Genomic DNA, 22901 nt, shown 5'->3' with positions numbered 1-22901 from the left:
ACATTACTAAGCTTCTATTGTAGTACATGGTTCAGGTTTTATGTCCCCCTCCCTTGTAAAGTACTAATATTAATATAATAAATGAAACCGGACGTGGAACTGAGCTAGCTGGGTTCCAAACCCCTTTCGAACAAAAAAAAAATGACATTACTAAAGAAATAAGGCAGCATGTGATATGGGTCAATATCGTTACATAGCGTCATAGACAGGAAGAGTCAATAGGCCAGAAACGTGTATAGCCTTAGCCCCCATATTTACGGAGGCCGCGAACCATAATTAATACTTGACCAAATCTTAAACTACCAAAACGGAATCAAGTCAATTCCATACACTGTATTTCCCCAGAAATCAAAATTCCAAGACCCCCAAGAAACTCCATGGACCCAAATTCATCTCCTTCCAATTCCAATTCCAACACGACCATTCCGGTAGTGGCAACCCTCCCCGCTTTCGGGTCGGACTCTTTGACCCGGAAGCCCATCAGCTTGTGGCCCGGAATGTTCCACTCGCCGGTGACGCAGGCACTGTGGGAAGCGAGGTCTCACAAGTTCGAGAGGCTCTTGGACCCACCAGCAGACGCTCCTCCGCAGAGCGAGTTGCTGAACAAGACTCCGTCTCAGAGCAGGACTACAATTCTGTACAATTTCTCTACTGATTTTATACTGAGGGAGCAGTACAGGGATCCTTGGAATGAGGTCCGAATTGGGAAACTGCTTGAAGACCTTGATGCTTTAGCTGGAACCATTTCTGTCAAGGTAACACTTTTTTAGTCTTTCTGTGTTTGGATTTTTGGGTTTTGCTTCAAATTTGGTAACTTGAACTGGGTTGTGATTGGTTATGGAGTCATACATATGTGGATCATATCAAAGTAGATTGTATGGGGAATGAATAGCTGAGAAAGAAAAAGACAAGTGGTAAATCAAATGTGTTTATATGTCATGCCATTAGACCAGTGCATTTATCGAAAATTTGTGATCATTAGGCTGAATTGCACTTTGAACTCAATAAGCCTGACCTTTTGAACTCTCAACAATTGTGGCCTTGGAGATAGAAAATGAGGAGTATGTCTTGTTTGCTGGTATTTGCGGCTGTTTTCAATTTTCATGCCGAGTCGGAAAGTAATAAGATAACCGTAAGCATTATCCGAAGGAGCTGCCACAATTTTGAATTGAATTTTGTTTTGTGAAAGTCATGGGAATGGTCTTAAAACTTATGACTAACAGACAGTTGCCGCTCTTTTCTACCTCTATGAGAACAATAGAGCACTGAATTTGCACTGGTGTTTTCTACAACTAAATTGAGTTTCTCAACCGTATAGTTCATGTCCAATGAAACTTAATGGAGATATGGAGAATTTGTTCTCTCAAACGAAGACAAAGTTTCCTTCTTATTGCTGACAAAACAAAAATCCTTTTAGTAATAGATATTGTTAATATGTTGTACTGTGTTGATAGTTTCTCAGACTCGGGTATTTAAAACTTATCCAATGTATGATTGCTTTCATCATATGAGAATTCAATCGTTTGACTTTGTTATATCACATAAATCTTTATTTCTGCAATGTAAGGGTTGATAAAGTGTTGTTCGTATTGAATGGTAATTTAGCTAATTTTTTTTTAATTTTTTTTTTCTATCGACATCGCATCCCATGATGGTAGTGACATTTGAACCCATGACCCGCAAAGAATCGGTTACCGCCCACAGCTCACCGGTTGAATCTGATTTAGCTATTATGAAATGTTATACAGGTCAAGGTATGTACTAACACAACTTAACATTTACAGGTTGATTTTCCAGTCTTGGAGAGGCTATAAATTGGTGGCAGCCTTAACTTGAAAGAGATATGGAACAACCTTTGTCTGGGGAAAAAGGACAAAGTGAAATCAAGCTTCTAAGTGCTTGAAGAAGAACTCAAATTAAAGAGCAACAAGAGCGAGATTCGGAGTTTGCTATTCCACATGGGAGTTGACATGGGTGCCCCTTCCGTTTCAGGTTATTCGTGAATTCATTGCTCTGGCTCTAATTCTAGGATTATTCACATATATGTTTTTACTTTTTTCCAAGTATATAGTGGATTCTGCAGACATTAATTAAACTTTTCTTTCATCTGGTTACCTAAGTGTTTAGCTTCTGGAAATGTTGAAAGAGGTAGTTCTCCATCTACATTAGGAGTCTTAAGGATCCATGTGGAAGAGATTATGTTGATCCTATCGAGTCACATTCATTTAGTGCAGAACTTATACCCTTAAAAGTGGGTCCTTGGATCCATTAGAGTAGTCTGCATATGCTGAGACAACATGTGCAGCCAGCACTACATCATTCAAGTCTGATGGTTCTAGTCAGTATCTCCACCATTTAGTCAGACTGATAGTAAGAGAAGAACTGATATTGATGAGCATAGCAACTTCACCAACTCTCTCCTCTCATTTTCTGGAATTGCTAATCTCAGCCCAAATTACATTGAGAGTTTCCACATTATGGAAGGCACAAATCAAGAATTTTGACATGTTTCACTTATAATGATTGAACTTTTCTCCGTTGCATTACTGAGGTGTGCATATTTTGAGTGATTTCAACATCACTTGTGTGAATGAAGGTTCTTGGCACATACTCTCTATGTGTAGAACTGCAGATGCTTGGTCTTTTGGTCACATACTCGAATGCTTTATATTATGGGGTTCAGAGTCTAGAGTTAATGGATTATGATTGAGTGAATGCATATAGTTCAGAACAGAGAGCACTTTCCATTTCTAAATAATGAAACCCTTATGTAATATTTCTTTGACCCCTGTTTCTTGCTGTGGTTATCACTTGTATTTGACGTTGATAAACTTCTTAATAATACATTGTAGCAGGATAGAATGTCAATGGGTCTCAACCAACAATGCCGGTGATGGATGGGATCCGACTTGACTATTGACAGTTCTGTGATGTGTGAGATGTATATAGTTCTTCCTCTTATTGCCATGAGAAATCATTTTTAGCATGACCAGGTGGATGCTTTAAGTTTTCTGACCTTCTGATCTTGAGCATTGCCAAGAGTCATTTGTCTTGGGAGCAGTTGGCACTTTTTGGCAAATGTTAAGGAACTAAACTCCCACTAGCAAAGAAAAGAGGTACATGCTCTTTCTCTGTCAGCTCAATTTTGGTGCTATTTTACGGTTGATTTAGTGACTGTTACTTGTCTATAAATAACTTGAACATTTCAGGAGACTCTGCAGAAGGCTGGTGAGATATTTGGGACAAAGAATAAAGACCTATACACTATATTGGAAGGATTGACCAGTCATAACGTCTATAGAACCCTATACCCCATATGAAGGGTTGATAACAGTCCGTTGAACTCATGGCAATTAAAGTCTTTGTAAATTCAATCCATTTTTGATGTAATTAAACTGCAGCGAGTCAATTCTTTGAATTCCTGTAACTGTACAAGTAGCAACTTTGAGAGAATGTTAGCAAATTACTTGTTCTAACATCTTCACAAGACTTGAGAAGTTGGGATAAGTCATTTTAGGGTAGAAATTGCTTCCTGTAGGAGTGTAGGGCTAAGAATTTTCTTCTTTTCAGATCCAAAACTAGAAATGATAACATTTCAAGTTCATGCTACTTGCTTCATAGTCTACATCTAAAAGATGCATTTTACATCATCAAGGATACTTTTAGCAATTTCCTGGTGGGATATTGAATCTAACATTATTTTCAAATTAAATTGATAATTCTTTATACATAATTGTGCTCCTGTTCACGGGAAGTGGTTGGTTAATGCTGTGACTGATTCGACTTGATAAAAAGAAAATTTGTTTGTAGAAGGCTGTGACATTTCTTATTCTCTAGCCCTTTCAGCCAACTGTGGGCGTAGTCAACGACTTTGACTCACCTTCATGACAATTAAACATCGTTATAAGTGTGCGAGTAATGACAATCATGAATACGATGAAAACTACCATTGTAAATGTTGCAATGAAGGAGGCTAATAAACGCGGCATAATGACGATCATAATAACGTGGCATGATGGCGATAATAAGTACAGGTAATAAAGGTGATATTAAACGCCACTTGTGCTGCAAGCACTCCCTCACCTATAAATAGGGGGCACAATGACCAAATAAGATATCTGATTCCAACTCTTTCTATTGCACACAACTCATTTATTTGCGTTGGATACTTTTAGTAATTTCCTGGTGGGATATTGAATCTAACATTATTTTCAAATTAAATTGATAATTCTTTATACATAATTGTGCTCCTGTTCACGGGAAGTGGTTGGTTAATGCTGTGACTGATTCGACTTGATAAAAAGAAAATTTGTTTGTAGAAGGCTGTGACATTTCTTATTCTCTAGCCCTTTCAGCCAACTGTGGGCGTAGTCAACGACTTTGACTCACCTTCATGACAATTAAACATCGTTATAAGTGTGCGAGTAATGACAATCATGAATACGATGAAAACTACCATTGTAAATGTTGCAATGAAGGAGGCTAATAAACGCGGCATAATGACGATCATAATAACGTGGCATGATGGCGATAATAAGTACAGGTAATAAAGGTGATATTAAACGCCACTTGTGCTGCAAGCACTCCCTCACCTATAAATAGGGGGCACAATGACCAAATAAGATATCTGATTCCAACTCTTTCTATTGCACACAACTCATTTATTTGCGTTGGATACTTTTAGCAATTTCCTGGTGGGATATTGAATCTAACATTATTTTCAAATTAAATTGATAATTCTTTATACATAATTGTGCTCCTGTTCACGGGAAGTGGTTGGTTAATGCTGTGACTGATTCGACTTGATAAAAAGAAAATTTGTTTGTAGAAGGCTGTGACATTTCTTATTCTCTAGCCCTTTCAGCCAACTGTGGGCGTAGTCAACGACTTTGACTCACCTTCATGACAATTAAACATCGTTATAAGTGTGCGAGTAATGACAATCATGAATACGATGAAAACTACCATTGTAAATGTTGCAATGAAGGAGGCTAATAAACGCGGCATAATGACGATCATAATAACGTGGCATGATGGCGATAATAAGTACAGGTAATAAAGGTGATATTAAACGCCACTTGTGCTGCAAGCACTCCCTCACCTATAAATAGGGGGCACAATGACCAAATAAGATATCTGATTCCAACTCTTTCTATTGCACACAACTCATTTATTTGCGTTGGATAGTTTTCTGCAGGTACCCCCCCCCCCCCTCCTTTGCGCCGATGGTTAACTCCAAGTCAACGACGAAGGAAGCTTCTCGATCACTCTCGATCAGCTCCTGCTCCAGTCAGAATCCATTGGCGAGCCAAATTCCCCTTCGGAATTTTTCGTCGCCAACACGAACTTCATATTTGTGGCTCGTCACTCTAAAACTGGGAAGGCTGTTGCAGTTAATCGGCTCTTACGAGAAACTAAAAGAGAACGATTGCTTTTCAAGAAAGCAGAAGCCAGAAAATTTGACGTTGAATGTCTAGAATTGAAAGAAAAGTCTGCTACTACTGCAACATTACTCCCTTGCCTAGAGAAAATGGAATTGAGTGATCCATCAGTTGAAATATGTGTGGAATCAAAAGAACATTCTTGGCATTTCAAAACTTAAAAGAGCTCCAAATTGAGAGCTCATCCAGATCGAGATATGTGTTCCCATTTTTCATAATTAAAGGTCTAGTGATTCATGTATATGTGTTTCCATTGTTCACCAGGCCCACATTTTCATTGAAAAGGTATGAACATGATTAAAGAGTTACCGCGCCCACTAATAAAAGCCTGGGCCCAGACTTCACTGCTTGACTTGCTTTAGTTGAGTGGTGAAGAGCAAGAGTAGACTTGGAATTATAAGATCATTATTGATCATCTCTGTACTCCTGGCTCCAGAAATTTCTGCATTTCCCTTCTCTGATCAACAACCAAACAATTCGAACGAGAAAGGTACGCGTTAGTTGCCATTTCCCCGCAATTCTGTTGGCTTTCTTTCTATTGTTCGAATATATTGCTTAAGCTTTAGTTAGATTTGTTTCCTTTCTTGTCTTTGGTCTTGCTTATTCTTCATCCTACAACCCCCACCCCAAAATAGAAAAATAAAAGCAAAGGAAAAAAAAAAAAAAAACTACTGCTTTCATTTGTCCACCCTCTCTCCCCTTTACTTCTTAGAAGAACAAAAAAATCGTCCTTAATTTCTTCGAGTCCTTGTCCTTTTAGTATTCCTTCGTTTATTCCATTTGTGATCCTTCTTAGTCATCATCAAAAGCAACTTTTAGAAAAGTTTACCTTAAAAAGGTCGCTAGCGAGGCTAACTGGTGCGGGGGGGTGAGCGGAGGTGCACTGGCAAGGCTGGTTGGGCTTTGGCTAGACGCTGGCTAGCTGAAGGGTTTTTGAGATTTTCTAGGGTTTTGGCTTTTTGGATTAGGGTTAGAGCTACGTTACTGATAACGTGTTTAAGGACAAGAGAATTTGAGAGAATACTTAGATGCTTTCATTCATAATATGGGCCTTTTTATATAGAGGATTACATATACAATATTTTGGAGTACGACGAATCCTAATCAATATTTGATTAGGAGATCTATAATATTCTACCATATTACAATGAGAGCAAGTAATCCTGTTTGGATCAGGCACACATACATTAGGTTTCCTTCAACAATTTATGAATTATTAAGGATTTCTTTCAGAAATTGTGATTTAAATATTATCAGTTGATGAGTCAAAGATGAAATGAAAAATAATGAGTTAAATATTATGAGAAATTATGTGTTTAGAATTATGTATTCGAGGAGATAAATTATGAAAAATGATGATGATAACGCATGCATGTATTAGCTGGTTGGCAGTACCGTCTAGGTAATAGTCTGGTTAGCAATACCTTCCACAATTTATATATTCCAGTTGGCAGTGCCCTCCACAATTTATATATTCCAGTTGGCAGTATCCTTCAATGTGTCATCTGGTTGGCAATACCCTCCAGATGACATGTGATGATTAGTCGGCAGTATCCTTCAGGTGGCATGAGATGACTAGTCGGTAGTACCCTCCAGTCATCGCCTATTTTATCATGAGAGAGTTTTAATTGAAATTTCTGAAATGTTTATGAGATATTCGTATATTAAATGAGTTGAATTACAGTACATTTTGAGATATCAGTATCAGAGCATGTGTCGAGATGATTTACAGATGATTTGAATTATTTTGAGATTTCAGTACTAGAGGCTGGTTAAGAATATTTTCACGAGAATTTACTACAAGCTTGGTTATATATGAAAACAAATTTAGGGAAACATTAAATTTTATTTTATTTCCTTAAAATTTATTTGTTTTTCGTCCACTCACTCTAACAGTTTTCAAATGCTTTTCCCAAGGCTTTTCGGTTTTTTGTGCCCAGTCTGCAAGTTAGTCGAGGCATAGTGTCCACTACATCAATCTTCATTGTAGGTTATTATTTAACCTACTTATGTGATATATCGGTTTAATCCTTAGATTGCTCTGATTACCAACATTTGTATAACTTTTTATTTTAAGTAGATTTAAATTTATTGAAATTATCTGGGAGTTGTTTTTTTTTTTTTTTTTTCTTTTATCAAAAGAGGATCAAAAGGTTTCACTCCTGCCCTCATGGTATTATCAGGGAGTTGGTTATGAATTGTGAGGAGCATGTAGGGGTGTAGGCTCTAGGAGATAAGAATGAATATGATTATTGAGAAGCGTTAGAATGTTTTTACATATTTTGGGTCATCCATATTTAGGAGTAATTTTGCTGGATTTTCGGTAGAATTACTCATAAAATGGGTCCTTGAATTTCAGGGTGAAATCCGGAGCTAGTCATGTCATTAAGGGAGAATGTTACAGTTGTTAGGATTTGTTGTTTTACTGCTTGCATATTTGACTGTTTCCTTAGCCACTTACCACGTTGATAGGTAATGTGAACGTGGGCTGCATATATTCTGTGTAAAAGGTTGTTTATAAGCCAACTCTTTTGTTCCTAATGATAATTAAAAAAGCTGAGCATGCTACGAATGGCAAGGCTGTGATTACAAAATAAAAGAGGGGCAAAACCGTAATTTTAAGATCGAATAAACAGTACGAACAGAGGCACGAGGCTTTAGTATATAGTAAATTCCAATTCAAAAAATTATTTGCGTTTTCTAAGTCAAGTTGGCATTGGGAGATGAATTCTAATCACATAGCCAACAACAATACCGTAGTTTTCCAGGAAAAGCTAGCAGATATATAGATGCGTTTACATCTTCGTCACCCGGTAAAGTGTGTTTTAAGTCAAGTTGGCATTGGGAGATGGATTCTAATCACATGGCCAACAACAATACCCTAGTTTGCCGGGAAAGACTAGCAGAGATAGATGCTTTTACATCTTTGTCACCCGCTTCAAGACTAGGATGCTTGAATTGACGGTAACAAATGAATCACTCTGACATTTTCTATTTAGCTACTTGTGTCTTTTATATTTTGACAACAGAACTACCCTTTTTTTATCTGAATAAGTTCTGACTTGGGAGTGTTAGGTGATGCTTACTCGGAAAAAGGACTTAGATTCAAGATAAACACTATACAGATTAAGCTCATCTCTTCTCTACCCTCAGAAGAATATTGTCGCATTTGTGTCCACTTCTGCTATCACCAAACAAATTTAACAGCTGCTTGAGAAAGGTACACCTTGCAAATTACAATTGAATCCACCTTACTTTGGCTTCCCTGCTTCTTTCCTTTTGCTTCTGGACTTTGATAGTGCTCTACTCTAGTTGAATCTTCATACTGTAATCACCAGAAAAACTAAATAGAAAAAGTATCTTTGCCATTTGCTTATTCAGCCAGAAGAAAAAAAAAAAAAAGTTATTGCATCCTCTTTTTGATCCTTACTTTGCTTGTCCTCGTGTCATCGCTATTTTTCATCAATTCAATTGTTCTGTGAATTTGTATACACAGAATAAAAAAAGAATACCAAAAACCAAAATCAAAACAACACTTCACTTTAGTTGGTAGTTCTTTTCATTTCCTTGATTTTGATTTCATCAATTCCATTATTCTGTGAATCTGCATTCACTGGGCAAGAAAATAACCTCTTGCCGTTACTTCCTTCCTTTCTTTCTTTCCTTGATCATCAAAAAGAAAAACAGAGTAGACAAATGGCAGATATTGTGATTACAGTTGTTGGAAAATTAGCAGAGTACACAGTCGCACCTGTTCTGCGACAGTTTGGTTATCTGATTAACTACAAGAGCAATGTTGAAGATCTCACCGCGAAGGTTACAACTCTGACTGCCAAAAGAGATGGGGTACAACAAAGTGTAGATGCAGCGAAGAGGAACTTAGAGGATATTCTTCCTCTAGTTGACAACTGGTTGGAACGAGTAAAGCAGACCATAGAAGAAAAGGAGACATGTTTTGAAAAAGGAAGAGTAGCCAAGGCAACAACATGCTGCAGCTCAAATGGGTGGTGTCCAAATCTGAAGGTTCGTCATTCCTTGAGTAGGAAAGCAGCGAAGATGGCTCCAGAGGTTGATCACCTTATTACAGATGGAAATTTCACCACAATAACTTGTCCTGCTCCTCCGCCGAAATTTGAATATCCAGCCATACCATATTTTGAGGATTCCACTGAGGCACCGGCCAAGCCACATGAAGGGGCTAGCTCCTCCTCAGGAACATCCAATCCTGCTAAACCACCTGCACCTATGGATCTCTATGCGCGTCTGCAATATAGGTTGCCTTACACAAAAGATCTCTTGACGGCTCTGCAAGATGACAAGATCAGTATGATTGGCATTTCTGGGACAATCAGAGAGATAGATACAGTAACAACTAAAGAGTTCATGAAAAGAATGAAACAAAAAAAGCGCTTTGAAGAGGTTGCCATGGCAGTTGTGTCCCAGGATCCAGACTTGAAACGAATACAAGGTGAAATTGCAGAAATGCTAGACCTGAAATTGGAGAATGGGAGTTTGGTTGAACGGGCAGAGAGGCTACGTGCTGTTTTACAGGCATCCGATTCCAAGAGGATTCTTGTAATACTGACTGATGTCTGTGGAATACCTGATTTGGAAGCAATTGGAATTTCTCGTGTTGATATCAAGAAAAGCTGCAAGATCATGTTGATTTCACAACTATCAAATGTGTTTGGTGAAATGGGGACTCAGAGCAATTTCAAATTGTTATTACAATCCACTCCCATAGCAAGACCTGTTGAGTTTGAATCAAGAATTTCAGTCATAAGAGATGTAATGGATGCCCTGACGGATGATGAATCCAACCCCATTGTAATCTGTGGCATGGGGGGAATTGGCAAAACAACCTTGGTGATGGAAATTGGTGCCAAAGCGAGTGAAGTAGATCTATTTGATGATGTTGCAATTGCAGAGTTTACACAAGAACCTGACTTGATCAAAATCCAGGGTAAAATTGCGAAAGCTCTAGGTCTGGAACTTAAAGTAGAGGATGACAGAGCAGCCAAGTTACGAGAAAGATTATCTATGGGTACGAAAAAGGTCCTTGTAATATTGGACAATGTTTGGGGACAACTAAATCTGTGGGAACTAGGAATTCCAATTTCCCGTGATCCAAAAAGTTGCAAACTTCTGGTATCATCACGGAATCAAGATATCTTTAAAGAGATGAGAACCAAAAAGAATTTCCTCATTGGTAGTTTGCCAAAACATGATGCCTGGAGTTTGTTTAAGAAGGTAGCAGGAGGTTCCATTGAAAATCCTGATCTGCGTCTTATAGCAGAACAGGTTCTGGATGAATGTGGTGGGTTACCGGTTGCAATTTCTACGGTTGGAAGGGCACTACAAGATGGAAAAATTCCAGTATGGAGAAGTGCACTCAGACAACTAAAACAAGCTTGCCCAAAAGACGTTCCAGGAGTGATAGAGCATGTGTATGGAAAAATAGAGTTCAGCTATAATTGTTTACCAAGCGAGCAAGCCAAATCATGTTTTTTGCTATGTTGTCTATTTCCCGAGAGTGAAGATTTTACAATTGGATTATTGGTTGTTTTTGGGATTGTGCTTGGGCTTTTTAGAGGCATTAATTCAATATCTGAAGGAAGGGACTATGTGGAATCTTTGGTTGACATACTCAAAGATCGTTCTTTATTGTTGAACGGTGAGAAAGGCAACTTGAGAATGCATGATGTGGTGCGCCATGTAGCCATGTATATTGCCTCGGAAGAGATGAGACAGAAGAAGAATGATCAGCTTGAAAGGAGAGTTGTGTTAAGACGGGGAGAAGAATTGAACCATTGGCGCAAGAATAGTGTTAACAAGGAATCTATTTATTGTAGTTCACTGACAACCAATATGAGTACTACTGAGCTTTTACTGTTGCTATGCACAGATTTTCATAAACTGGAGCTGCCAGCCACAATTTTTGATGGAATGGAAGATCTCAAGGTTTTATTTATCGCGGGTTCAATCCTCCCATCCCTTCAACTTCTGAAAAATCTTCAAGCACTCATTCTAGTGGAGTGCCAGCTTTTTAATAGTGATGTCATTCCAGAGCTACGGACACTCATGATACTCTGCTTAAATAGATCTGACATCAAACAGTTGCCTGATACATTCAAAAATTTATCTAATCTGAGGGTGTTAAGTTTGGCAGGATGTACACAGCTTAAAGTAATCTCACCAGGTGTTCTGTCGAGTTTATCTCGTCTAGAAGAATTGTACATGTGGGATAGCTTTGAAGATTGGGTGGTTGAGAAACTGAGCTCAACAGAATCAATCAATTGGATCTCTCAATTGGAGGTTGATGCCCAACCAGAAGAAGTCGACATGTGGAAGAGATTCAACAGGTTGGCGATTGAGAAACAAGCCTCAACAGAAACAACAACTGATCTGATCTCTCGACTGGAGGATGAGGAAAGAAGTGAACCAGAGGAACTCGACAGCCTTGGAGATCTGTTTGCAAAGTATGTTGGAGATCTAGAAGGAAACTACGACCATCTCACAAGGTGGGCCAACTCTATGGACTGGAGAGTTGGGTTACTTTCAGAGCTACTTTCCTTTTCCCATTTGACTACTTTGGAAGTGGTTTTACCACCAATTGACATTCTGCGAACCAGCAAGCCATTTCATAAGCTTGAAAGATTTAAGATCTCTATTGGATGGGATAAGCCTTATCAAGACTTGGAGGACTTAAAGGGTAACTACTTGAGAGTTCATGATCTTGACGCAAGCTCTCTTGCGGATACTGGAATCAGTTTGTTGTTAAAGAAAACTAACAAGCTCGAGTTAAAAATGAAGAATTTGACGGACCCTCTCAATGTCTTAGATGTAAACTGCTGTGCAAACTTGGAGTCACTTACCCTCAAAGACTGTGATACTCTGGAATATCTGATTGACATGACTCTTCAGCAAGATACTCCACTAAGCGTCTTTCCTGTCTTGAATTATCTGGAAATCGATGGAGCAAGAAGGCTGAAAGAGATTTTTCATGGTGACCTGCCACTGGGATCGCTTCAGAAACTAGAAAGGCTAACTTTACGGGATTGCCAGTCATTGGAAGCAATTTTTGCCTTGGAAGGATCGGGACATCATGTCAAAGAGATCAACTTCCGTAGTTTGACAGACTTGGCACTTGAAGGTCTACCAAGCTTCACTGGAATGAGCAGAAGTACTTGTAAGGGGATGGAAAGGCAACTGGAAGGCAGCAGTCTCTATCCCAATAGTTTGACCGTTGAACATTCACTTTTCTCTGACCCCAAGGTATTTTTCCTTTTAGAAAAGTTGTACTTTGTCACATCTTTGGAAGTAAATTTCCATCTTTTACTTTTTCAAATTACTAATTACAATTTGACTATCTACTACTAAGGTTATGTCATAGTTTTTTTTTACCAAGGTTGGATGAAAGAAGAATTTGAATAAGCATATATAAAGGCTTAATTGAAGTCCAAAAAGAATAATATCGATATAAAAATGAATATGTGTCAATTTACCTTATTTTAAAGTTTCACACTTGCACAAGTCACCTGGAGAGTATGCTAAAAGCCTAAAATAAATGGTCACAAAATTCCCTACCCAGCCTCTCAATTGTTTATAGCAAAATAAACCAACCAGCTAGTATTTTATAGGACCCAAAAAAGGAATTCCCAAATATATATGTATTGTTGTTGCTGGATGTAAAACTATAAGAACAAATGGTTGGACAACGTAAGCGAGCAAGTAATTTTTGGGAGATAGTACTATATTAACAGATCTCAATGTATTCGCAGGTTGTCTTTCCCGTCTTGGAATACCTGACAATTAGCCGTCTGGGCAACTGGAAAGAGATATGGAATAGCCGACTTTCACCCAACTCCTTCTCTGAATTAAGAGAGCTCACTGTCGAGGATTGTGACAAACTATTGCATTTGGTACCAACACAAATGCAAAATAGATTGCAGAGATTGGAGAGCATAGGGGTATTCAACTGTTCTTCACTGGAAGAGATTTTTGAAGTCGGAAGATTGACCGTCAATGAAGGGAATGCTTCAATTTCTCAGTCATACAAAATACCTTCAAATATTTCCCAATCTGATCAAGAGATGCAAATAAATGATATCATGGATTTCAAACAATCTTGTCAAGGCTTTCAGAATTTAACTGAACTAGAAGTTAGATCTTGTGGCAGTTTGAGATACCTGCTCTCTCCTTCGATTGCCAGAGGTCTTGCCAAGCTCAAATATCTAACTATAAGATCTTGCGAGATGATCGAAGCAATAGTCGCAGCAGATGAGGGTGAAGAAACAGAGGATGAAAGCATGCTCCCTCAGCTATATTATTTGGCTCTTGTGGATCTACCCAATCTTGGAAGCTTTTCGCAAGGCAAATATACTTTTGATTGGCCACTAGTGGAATGGATCATAATTAACAAATGCAACAAAATGAACAACTTCTGTTCAGGATCCCTCAGCATCTCAAGGGAAGTGAGGATACGAGTCTCTGATTCTGGTGAGAATCTCAAGCAGGAGCTGAATGATAGCAAGAAAGAAAGCTGATCAGGTATGCAATTGCAATTCTACTGCTGTACAGTCCTATCATATGTGTTTTGACCGAGCATCAGGATAAATGTGTAATCTGTTTCAATGTGAATCAAATTTTGCAGATCTGGACGCAGTGCATTTCTGCTCGTGGAGAAGTTAATCTAGGAGTGGCTTGGTACAAGTCGGTTGGGATGTTCTTTATGTCTGCCGCATTTTCCGCTCGAGCTCACTTCAGCCTGGGGAGCGGTGGCGACAGACACTTGTTTAATCTAGTTGTGTGATGAGTAGAAAAGATAAGAAAAAAACGATTGTTCTTGTAGTTTGAATCCTTGTGTGTATTTCAGATTTTTTGTAGTCTTCTCGAAAAAAAGAAAAAAGAAAAAAAGAATTTGTGTTAGTTATCTGTGATTGATATTGAGAGTTTTGGCCCATTCTTGTGATCTTGTCTGTAATTTGGATTTCTTATCTTCTTGTGAATTTGGAAACAACAACAAGTAGTTGTGTTGTAATCTTTTCCTGCTTCTTTTGTTTTAGTGATTTGGATATTCATTGTGGTGGACATAGCCAAATTCGAGGTGAACTACATAATTATGTGTCTTCTTGTAGTTGTGTTTCATTTGTCTTTCCTTCTTCATTGCGTTTGTGAAATTTACAGGTTAGTTAAAAGTAAAGGGAAAATTTCGCAAACAGTACACCAAGTAAAGGCCACTAATAATTCTTATACATAAAGTTTCAAACAAAACATTTCGGTACACGAAATCTGAAACTCGACCCACTATCAGTACACAACGTCAATTTTTGACACCAAAATGTCCATTATGCCCTCAGTTCTTTTTTTTTTAATAATTTTTTTTTTATGTTATTTTTTTTTCCCTCATTTTTTCTGTTATTTTTTTCTATTATTTTTTTTCCTTCGTTTTTTCTGTTTTTTTTTTCCTTCATTTTTTTCTATTATTTTTTTTCCTTCATTTTTTCTGTTTTTTTTTCTATTATTTTTTTTCCTTCATTTTTTCTGTTATTTTTTTTTCTTCCTTCGTTTTTTTTTTCCTTCGTTTTTATCTCTTTCTTTCTTTTCACATGACTAAATATTGGCTGAGTTACAAATATAAGCTGTAGGACCATAAATCTCACCAATTAGAGGGCAAGGGCGGCGTTGGAAGCGAGGGAGTGAGCCCGGAAGAAGGAAGAAGAAAGAGATAAAAACGAAGGAAAAAAAATAACAGAAAAAATGAAGGAAAAAAAATAACAGAAAAAACGAAGGAAAAAAAAATAACAGAAAAAAAAAAAGAAGGAAAAAAAATAACAGAAAAAACGAAGGAAAAAAAATAACAGAAAAAAAAAAGAAAGAAAAAAAATAATAGAAAAAAATAACAGAAAAAAAAAATTATTAAAAAAAAAAAACTGAGGGCATAATGGACATTTTGGTGTCAAAAATTGACGTCGTGTACTGATAGTGGGTCAAGTTTCAGATTTCGTGTACCGAAATGTTTGGTTTGGAACTTTATGTATAAGAATTATTAGTGGCCTTTACTTGGTGTACTGTTTGCGAAATTTTCCCAAAAGTAAATGCACATATTCTTGTATGTCTAAATGACTAAATGTATTAAAGTCATGAAATAAAACACGACAGTAGTTAATATATACAAACGTATTTATGAGTATTGTACCACTGGAAGACGAGGATCTACTATTCATAGTGTCAATCCTATTGCATTCTCAAAACTTTTAAGTATATTTTGACAACTTCGTGGACATGATTGTGTTACGTCTTATAAAATTAATTATTGTAAGTGCACATACCAGTAAGACAATTTGGTGAAAATTTGGAGGGTACTATGGAAGTACTTAAGTAGCTCATGGAGGAATAATACTGGCAATATGAAACTGCTCAAACATTTGTTAACACAAAAATTGCATTTCATAAAAATCCTACTATATGAAGATTTAACTTTTTTTTTTTGATAAGTATGAAGATTTAACTTTTCTGTTTCTTTTCTTGTAGTAATATAAGGTAGGCTGCTATTTGTCGACACCACTCTCAAGTAGAAAATAGGCAAACTTGAGTAGAAAATCTTTACCCCCACACCAATCTTTCTGGTCACAGTTGCTGTGGACAAAATAGTCTTGTAGAAGATAATTGGTATCAACCTTGATATGAAAATAGTGCGTAACTAGGCATCAACCCCTGCACGATGTTGCGGGTATGATATATGTTTAACTACAACAATTAACCAAAATATAAAATCAAACTTAAAAACATGATACTTAAATTTAGCCTTTTAGAGATGCTCATTGACGCGATCATTTATCGAAAGAGTATGTGGACTCTTTCCGCATTCTTTCGGTTTTTTCCCAATTTTGACAATATTTTAGCCCAGCTACTAATTCACCCTGCCTTGTCAATACTGTTATCTTCAAGGTTCAATGAAATTCACCTTGCCCGTACAATTTCATTTTTAAATCTTTGACAGTAGACCATGTGGAGAAACTTCACTACTGTGACAGAGACCATGATAGCGGTCATCCACTTCTCCTGTCCATCATCCATTTCTGGTCGGGATTGTAGCCAATGAAGGATACAGAAGTAAGATACGTATGACCGAACTACTGAATATATAGAATAACAGAACTTAGCAATCCAGTTTTTAACTCTTATGATTTGCTAATTCAGGTGATACAATAACAGTGAAAATTTATGGATATGCCTCCACAGAAATCTTTTCAATATGCCAAATTGGAACCCTCTAAGAAGCCAGTTAAAAGGGAGCATATCAGCAATACATTCCACAAAACCAACCGAATCAGAGTCCGAAATCTAGAGATCGTTCGGCTCCAATTTTCAGGTTGGAGTAGGGAAAACAAATGGATCGCTTACCTTTGAGATCAGTTCTCAAGCAGACTCGAGCAATATTTGCAGTCCAAGAGTTGCCATAACAGATGCAAAGACAATGTCACCCTGCGCGAGCAAGCATAATTAGTACAGAATCTGGAGATATACAAAGAACCAAAACAGAGCTGACAAACAGTAATTCATTATGAACAATGTGGACACAACTTTGCATGACCAACACAATATGTTGATTGTTGCCAGCCAAATGTACTCATTCCTAGTTGCTCAAAACTAAAATATAGTCTTCGCTCAACCAATGCTATCTCTCTATTATCTCATCAACTGTTGTAAGAAAGAATCTAACTATTTTCAAAATCGTTCTAGTTAGCAAAATTGATAATGCCTTACCACTGGTTACAAAGAGCAGGAAATTTGCTACATTTTATATATCTCAATCTTAGCTAGCTGCTTCATTTCATCCCGAAATTTATTCAAAATAGGGCAGATTTAAAAACAATATAAACTTAAAGAAAAAAACATATGTGTTTTAATTGAGAAATTAGAACTCCTAAGATGTCCCATTTTATGAGAAACAATGACAGTAAGGGCCTTTTTCAATAACCACTTTTTTTTTTTTTGAAAGGTTCAATAACCACTTTGATACACTTAGGTTTGGTTTCTAGAGGCTTTATGTCAAATAATTATAAATACTGGTGAAAAAAGGGTCAAACCCCATGCCTACAAAGTAAAGCACTGTTATTCATTTGCGATGCTCAAATTTGTAATGGCACGATTATGTATGCAATAAAGCATAGATTGGCATAGTCATCCAATACAAAAATTCGGAGGTATCAAGAACCATCAACTAAGGTTATTATATATCACACCTTAAGCAGCAAAAACCTACTACTATCAAACACATAATTTCAGTTGATAACACTGATACAAAGTACCTCATTGAGGCGTTCAGCATCCCTCATCTTTTCCAACGTCCAATGATCAAGTAACACCCTATTTTCACGGTTTAAAGTATCACCTCCACTGTAAGTCCCTCAGCCTGGATTGTGGGGAATCCAATAAACCACAAAAAACCCTGTCAATTTTATTTTACGCAGGGACTCAATAATCCTATTCTCAATCTGATATCAGATCAGCCGATGCATATTAATAGAGTAGCGGCATACCTTTGTTTTTGCATGACTGAAAGATGCTTCAACACCAAATCACAGCATTGATATAAGAAATAATTACAACTACTGCAAATGAAATCTGCAATAAGAACCCTCAGAATCAATACAGGGATTTATTATATCAAACATGCATCACTGCAGCATTAATTTGAAAAACCTTTTAAGAGTTGTGCTAGAACCCAAAGGCCACAGCGAATAAAGACAACAAAACCCAGGAATCTCAATACCTGATTTCTAACTGTAACGAAAAACCAATTCACCAAATACCCATTTCCCATAATCAAAAGCAATGAATCAGAGATAGACAGAAGAATCATGGTATACACTTACAAAAAGAAAAATCTTTTTTTTTTTTTATCTCACAACCCAAGAGATTTTCAATTAAAAGTTCAAGTTCCAGGCCAAAGAGAAAAGATGCACACAAAAATTCATAAAATACAAATGAGTAGCATTGCGGTCTGTGTTTGTAAAAACAATCAGCAGGTTGTGAATGGAGAATGCTATTCAAATAGAACTCATGCAGCTAAAATTGAGACTCTAGAGCTGTTCAAATAGATTAATATACTTGAATTTTGGACCATGAAACAGCAACAGAGAAGTCATGTTTGGTAAGCAGTTATTTTAAGTATAAACATAAACAGAATAAGAGGAACTGGTCACAGGTTCAAGAAAATGCAAAAGGGTCATGGTTATTTGTTATTGGAGTTGTCATAGATTTGAAGTACCATTGCTAATCAAAGTACCTGAAACCAAGACCGCACCCAATAGCTTTGTGCAGAGCTCTGCTATTCATATATATATAGATACACACACACACACACACACACACATGTATATATAACATAGTAGTTGCAACTGCGCACATGCAAAAGGGGGAAAAAATAGAAGAGAGGTTCTGTTCAAAAGTGAAATTAAAAGAGTGGAAGATAAACATAGTTGATAGTTATAGAACTTATAGATAAGCAATCAAATTTTGTTTCTATCTATATCTTTAAGCTTTAGTAGTTAAAGCAAACACGTTCATACTATGTATTGAGCAAACCCTGTACACCATCAGAACTCTGAAGCATTCGCTGAGTTAACTAAACCTACTATTGCTTTAACATCTCCTATAATCTAAACAATAATGGGAAATCTATGTATTATGTATGTCAGAAATGAAAGAACTCCCATATATCAAACACATAAGCTTTGAGTCTAGCCACACTGAAAAAATCAAATCCATTTTGAAAATAGGCTTTCCTATTACATCAGAAAGAATTTGTCCACCCCCCCCAAAAAAATCTGTTCACTCACATAAAGAGCTATCTTAGGCAAGGAGTTCTGAAAACACATTCCTAATTTCCAATAATACGACCTAAAATGATACTCCAGTACACTAAGCCGTGTTCAAGCTATTGCATTTCCAGGATTCCCTTCATAGTATGCATAGAGGAAAATACAATTTTGTCGATATACAATAGGTTTATAGTTACATACTACAACAACTATAATTGAAAGGATGGAGAATCAGTGAATCACATGTCTGTAATTCCATACAATCACAGAATAACATGGAATTGCTGTAGTCTGTAACCATTATAGTTACAGACAACAGCAACTATAAACCCAAATAATTCAAAGGATGGAGAATCTGAGAAAAAGTAAATGGAAAGTATTAGAAGCTATGCTTGAGTAGCATGCCATCAAACTACTGCATGATAGCATATATAATACCTCCAGCGGCTCAATTTCTGTAGCAAAGAAGAGGAACAATCATCTCTGTCTCACCTAAAGAATAACATAAAAGGCATTAAATTGAGTGAGTTAGATTTCAGAAAACACTGGAAATGACAGAATTTAGCAAAAACTGAAACAGATTAAGAAAAATTATTGGTTGCACATTCCTCAGTCAATTTCTTTTGATACTATGCTCATCCTCCCTGAAAATCCATAAGCTTCAAAATGAATAACAATCTCAACAACGCCTGCATTACTCAAACCCAAAATCAGTGACATGCACAGATTGAGAATGACTTTAAAGAAATTCTTTGAAAAAAAGCTACTGCACCTGGGAAAACGAATACAACCTCTGCGTATGTCACCCTCTATCAATCCACCTCTTCAACTCTCTTTCTGCCAGGCAAACAACGTCTCTCTTTCAGCTCCTGTCTCTTCTGCTCAGCAGAGAAAGGGCGACCCGCCATCACTCAAAGTAATTAGGTGGTGGCTCAACAGATCAACAGGTGGCAAGGGTAATGAGCAAACTATGGGAAAAGCAGCAGGGCAAATTACTATTCATAAGGAGTTAGAGGTTTAAAATAGGTAACTAGGCAACTCGCCCACTCGATGCTGCGGGGTTATGTTTTTTTTTTCCTGAATTCATGTTTATAACCTAATGTGAGATGGTAATTCATTCATAATCTCTTTGAACCTCTCATCAGCCAATATATTCTTAAAATGTCAATGACTTTACATAGCTGAGATCAAATTCTAAAATGCTGTAAAATCAAATCCAAATGTAATACCCTCATATTCCGAATTATCTCATTACAACCATAGTCAGAAAGGGATACTTGAAGTTTCCCATTGATTTTGCAACACCTGCAACTACCGGAGCAACACCAGTGCGAATTCCTCCACCCATTCTAGCCTGCATGTAATTCAACGTCAAATGCAGAATGGCTAAAATAAGTCTGATAATATCTCAAAGGGGCTAAGGTTGGGAACAAAGAACGAGGGAACATAATTTGAGCTTACCATAATGAATACCATGTCTGACCCATATAGTGCTTCTTCTATGATTCTAGGCTTTCTTTGACAGCATTCACACCAATGTCTGGCATGGGTTTCTTCCAGCACCAAGACCCCTGGTAAGCTCTTGACCAATTTTTAAACGGTTCTCAGGAAAGACAGGCGAGATTCTCATGGCTTGAACATATTCCTTCCAATTGTCCATTAACTATACAATTTCCCTTCTCTCCAGTGATATATGAAGCAGAATGCTTTCCATTAGCAGTTCCATATTCCCCCAAAACCCAGCAAATGACCTGTAATCACAACTAAACGTTAATATATCAACAATATTCTTTCATAAACTTCTACATAAAAGCAAAATAGGATGAAGAGAATTGAGAGGACAGAGTGTACCTGACGAAATACAGACTGTAGCTTTGGCTCTTTGGCTCTCCAATTATGCTCAAATACGACTCCACCTACAAAGAAAAATCTTCATTGCCACACCAAAAAAAAAAGGGCAAGCAAATGGTCTAGAAGACAGGGAAGAAGAAACTAAAGCATCAATTTTGTAAATTTTCCAGTCTTTAAGTTATAGAGATAGCAGCCAAAAGGGAGTGAAGTAATTACAGAATTAAATCTCACAGCAAAATTTACAAAAATTTAGACATATCCAACCCATATTCATCATAATCAATAAACATGGCCGCAGTAGATATCCAACATATACGTACACACATCAACTGATTCAATTCAATATTGAATTTCGAAGAACCACCACAACCAAACTACTTGACTAATCATCAAGAAATTGAAAAAAGAAAATCAAAATTCAATCAATTAGGAAATTCAAGATTCAATTTTGGAGAACCCCACTATCAATTACCAAGAAATTTAATTAGTCGTCGCCGGAGCTGGAAGATGCGCAACCCAGAATCTCCCTCTTCTCTCTCTCTACCAAACAGGGAGAAGACCTCTCTCTGGCTTTCTTTCTCCATATCCACTCTGTTTCCTTTACATTCACTCTGCAAGCCACGCAACCAAGCCATGCAGGGGCAAAACAGTTGAAGAGACTAGAAATAAGAGGCAAAATCGTCCGACACTTAGAGCATCTCCAATGGCTTTTTCTTTTGATTTGGGTCAAATTTGAATTTGACATATGACATGGCAAATTTGATAGGACAACATTTTGACATCTTTAAGCTCTAATGGCTACGTCAAATTTGAATATTACTTTAATATATAAAATTCTATTTATGTTGTTTTTCCTTCTTTTTTTTTTATCTTGTAAATCAATTGAGATGCAATTGCGATTATGAGACATTTGAGATATGAGAATACATAGAATCGAAACATAAACAGCTTTTGAACATAAACATCAAGTGCACCGCTGGAAACCAACGAACCACATGTTAGGTAATAGAAACAATTAAGATCATGTAGTTAACAGTCTATTCTGTCTTCACCAAGCTCACCAGCATTGAATGTCTGACCACAATGCAACATGACAGCAAATTGAACTGTAACTTAACTGATAGTGGTTCATCTCTTCTGGATGCTTAAGGAATAAATCCTTAATTCCCAACAATGCGTCTACAGAAAGAGATAAAACTTAGAATGTTAGAATCAAAAGTAGATACAATAGAAGAAAAATGTGGCAGATATACTTCCTAAAGACACAAGTATTGGAAAGAAGGTAACTTATTCAAATTGAACACAGTACTGCGTGATTGTTTGGAAAGAAGGTAACTTATTCAAATTGAACACTGTCTTCAGATATGCTTTCTTTATTCCTTCTGTACTGTGTGATTGTTTGGATGATGCCCCTCAGCATCCGTATTCCTTACTAAACAATTTTCTCACTAACAACAAACAGACACACATGCTTTCCCACATTCCATCACCCAAAACCGTGACTTTATCAACTCTAGCTAGCCACATTAACAAGTAAAACAAATATGCATTGTTCTATATCGCTATTGTTCCAGAATCAGGGACCCTAATTGTCATATTAATCAGTCAAATCAAGAAAATATTAACCCAAAAGCCAAACCACAATTTCTAATGGTCATGAGATCATGTGAATGGTGTTTGTGCGTATGTGTCCCAATATCACCTGCAAAGAGCTTGTGTCTGAACTAACAGACAGCCAACAAAAGCTATCTCTTTCTTTGAAGAAAACAAAATGTATTGA

The 22901-nt window shown here is 37.0% G+C and overlaps 1 protein-coding gene and 2 long non-coding RNA genes across 11 annotated transcripts; 2 read left to right on the top strand and 1 right to left on the bottom strand.

The window, feature by feature from the left end:
* The first annotated feature begins 237 nt into the window (after positions 1–237).
* Positions 238–3604, top strand: LOC133738522 (uncharacterized). 2 transcript variants are annotated; one of them, XR_009860149.1, is made up of 4 exons: positions 238–755; positions 1785–1992; positions 2856–3116; positions 3210–3604. It is a non-coding gene; the product is annotated as an uncharacterized LOC133738522 (long non-coding RNA). The 2 variants fall into 2 exon arrangements; XR_009860148.1 differs by having other exon boundaries at positions 2853–3116.
* A 2270-nt stretch (positions 3605–5874) lies between these two features.
* Positions 5875–14483, top strand: LOC133738518 (disease resistance protein At4g27190-like). The gene is made up of 4 exons (XM_062166075.1): positions 5875–5931; positions 8538–12716; positions 13223–13991; positions 14095–14483. The coding sequence occupies exons 2-3, from the start codon at positions 9138–9140 to the stop codon at positions 13985–13987; spliced, it is 4344 nt and encodes a 1447-aa protein (XP_062022059.1). The 5' UTR covers positions 5875–5931; positions 8538–9137; the 3' UTR covers positions 13988–13991; positions 14095–14483.
* LOC133738521 (uncharacterized) lies at positions 13938–21825 on the bottom strand. Of its 8 annotated transcripts, XR_009860145.1 has the most exons (12): positions 21594–21824; positions 21122–21186; positions 20732–21021; positions 20548–20624; positions 20043–20265; positions 19709–19959; positions 17987–18071; positions 17756–17859; positions 16848–16928; positions 16408–16522; positions 16051–16157; positions 13938–13960 (listed from the first exon to the last, which is right to left on the bottom strand). It is a non-coding gene; the product is annotated as an uncharacterized LOC133738521 (long non-coding RNA). The 8 variants fall into 8 exon arrangements; XR_009860143.1 differs by lacking the exon at positions 13938–13960 and having other exon boundaries at positions 15954–16157; positions 21594–21823; XR_009860141.1 differs by lacking the exons at positions 13938–13960; positions 16051–16157 and having other exon boundaries at positions 16164–16522; positions 17756–17895; positions 21594–21825.
* Between the last annotated feature and the right edge of the window lie 1076 nt (positions 21826–22901).

This window comes from Rosa rugosa, chromosome 3 (genome assembly GCF_958449725.1).
Source record: "Rosa rugosa chromosome 3, drRosRugo1.1, whole genome shotgun sequence".
NCBI lineage: Eukaryota > Viridiplantae > Streptophyta > Magnoliopsida > Rosales > Rosaceae > Rosa > Rosa rugosa.
Note: the sequence above shows the minus strand (reverse complement) of the source record. Positions and strands in the feature narration are given on the sequence as shown.

Excerpts from the sequence above, each read along its gene's own strand:
- LOC133738518 (XM_062166075.1), top strand. The coding sequence starts at position 9,138 with ATGGCAGATATTGTGATTACAGTTGTTGGAAAATTAGCAGAGTACACA. Across the intron at positions 12,717-13,222 it reads CACTTTTCTCTGACCCCAAG|GTTGTCTTTCCCGTCTTGGA; the intron begins GTATTTTTCCTT and ends ATGTATTCGCAG.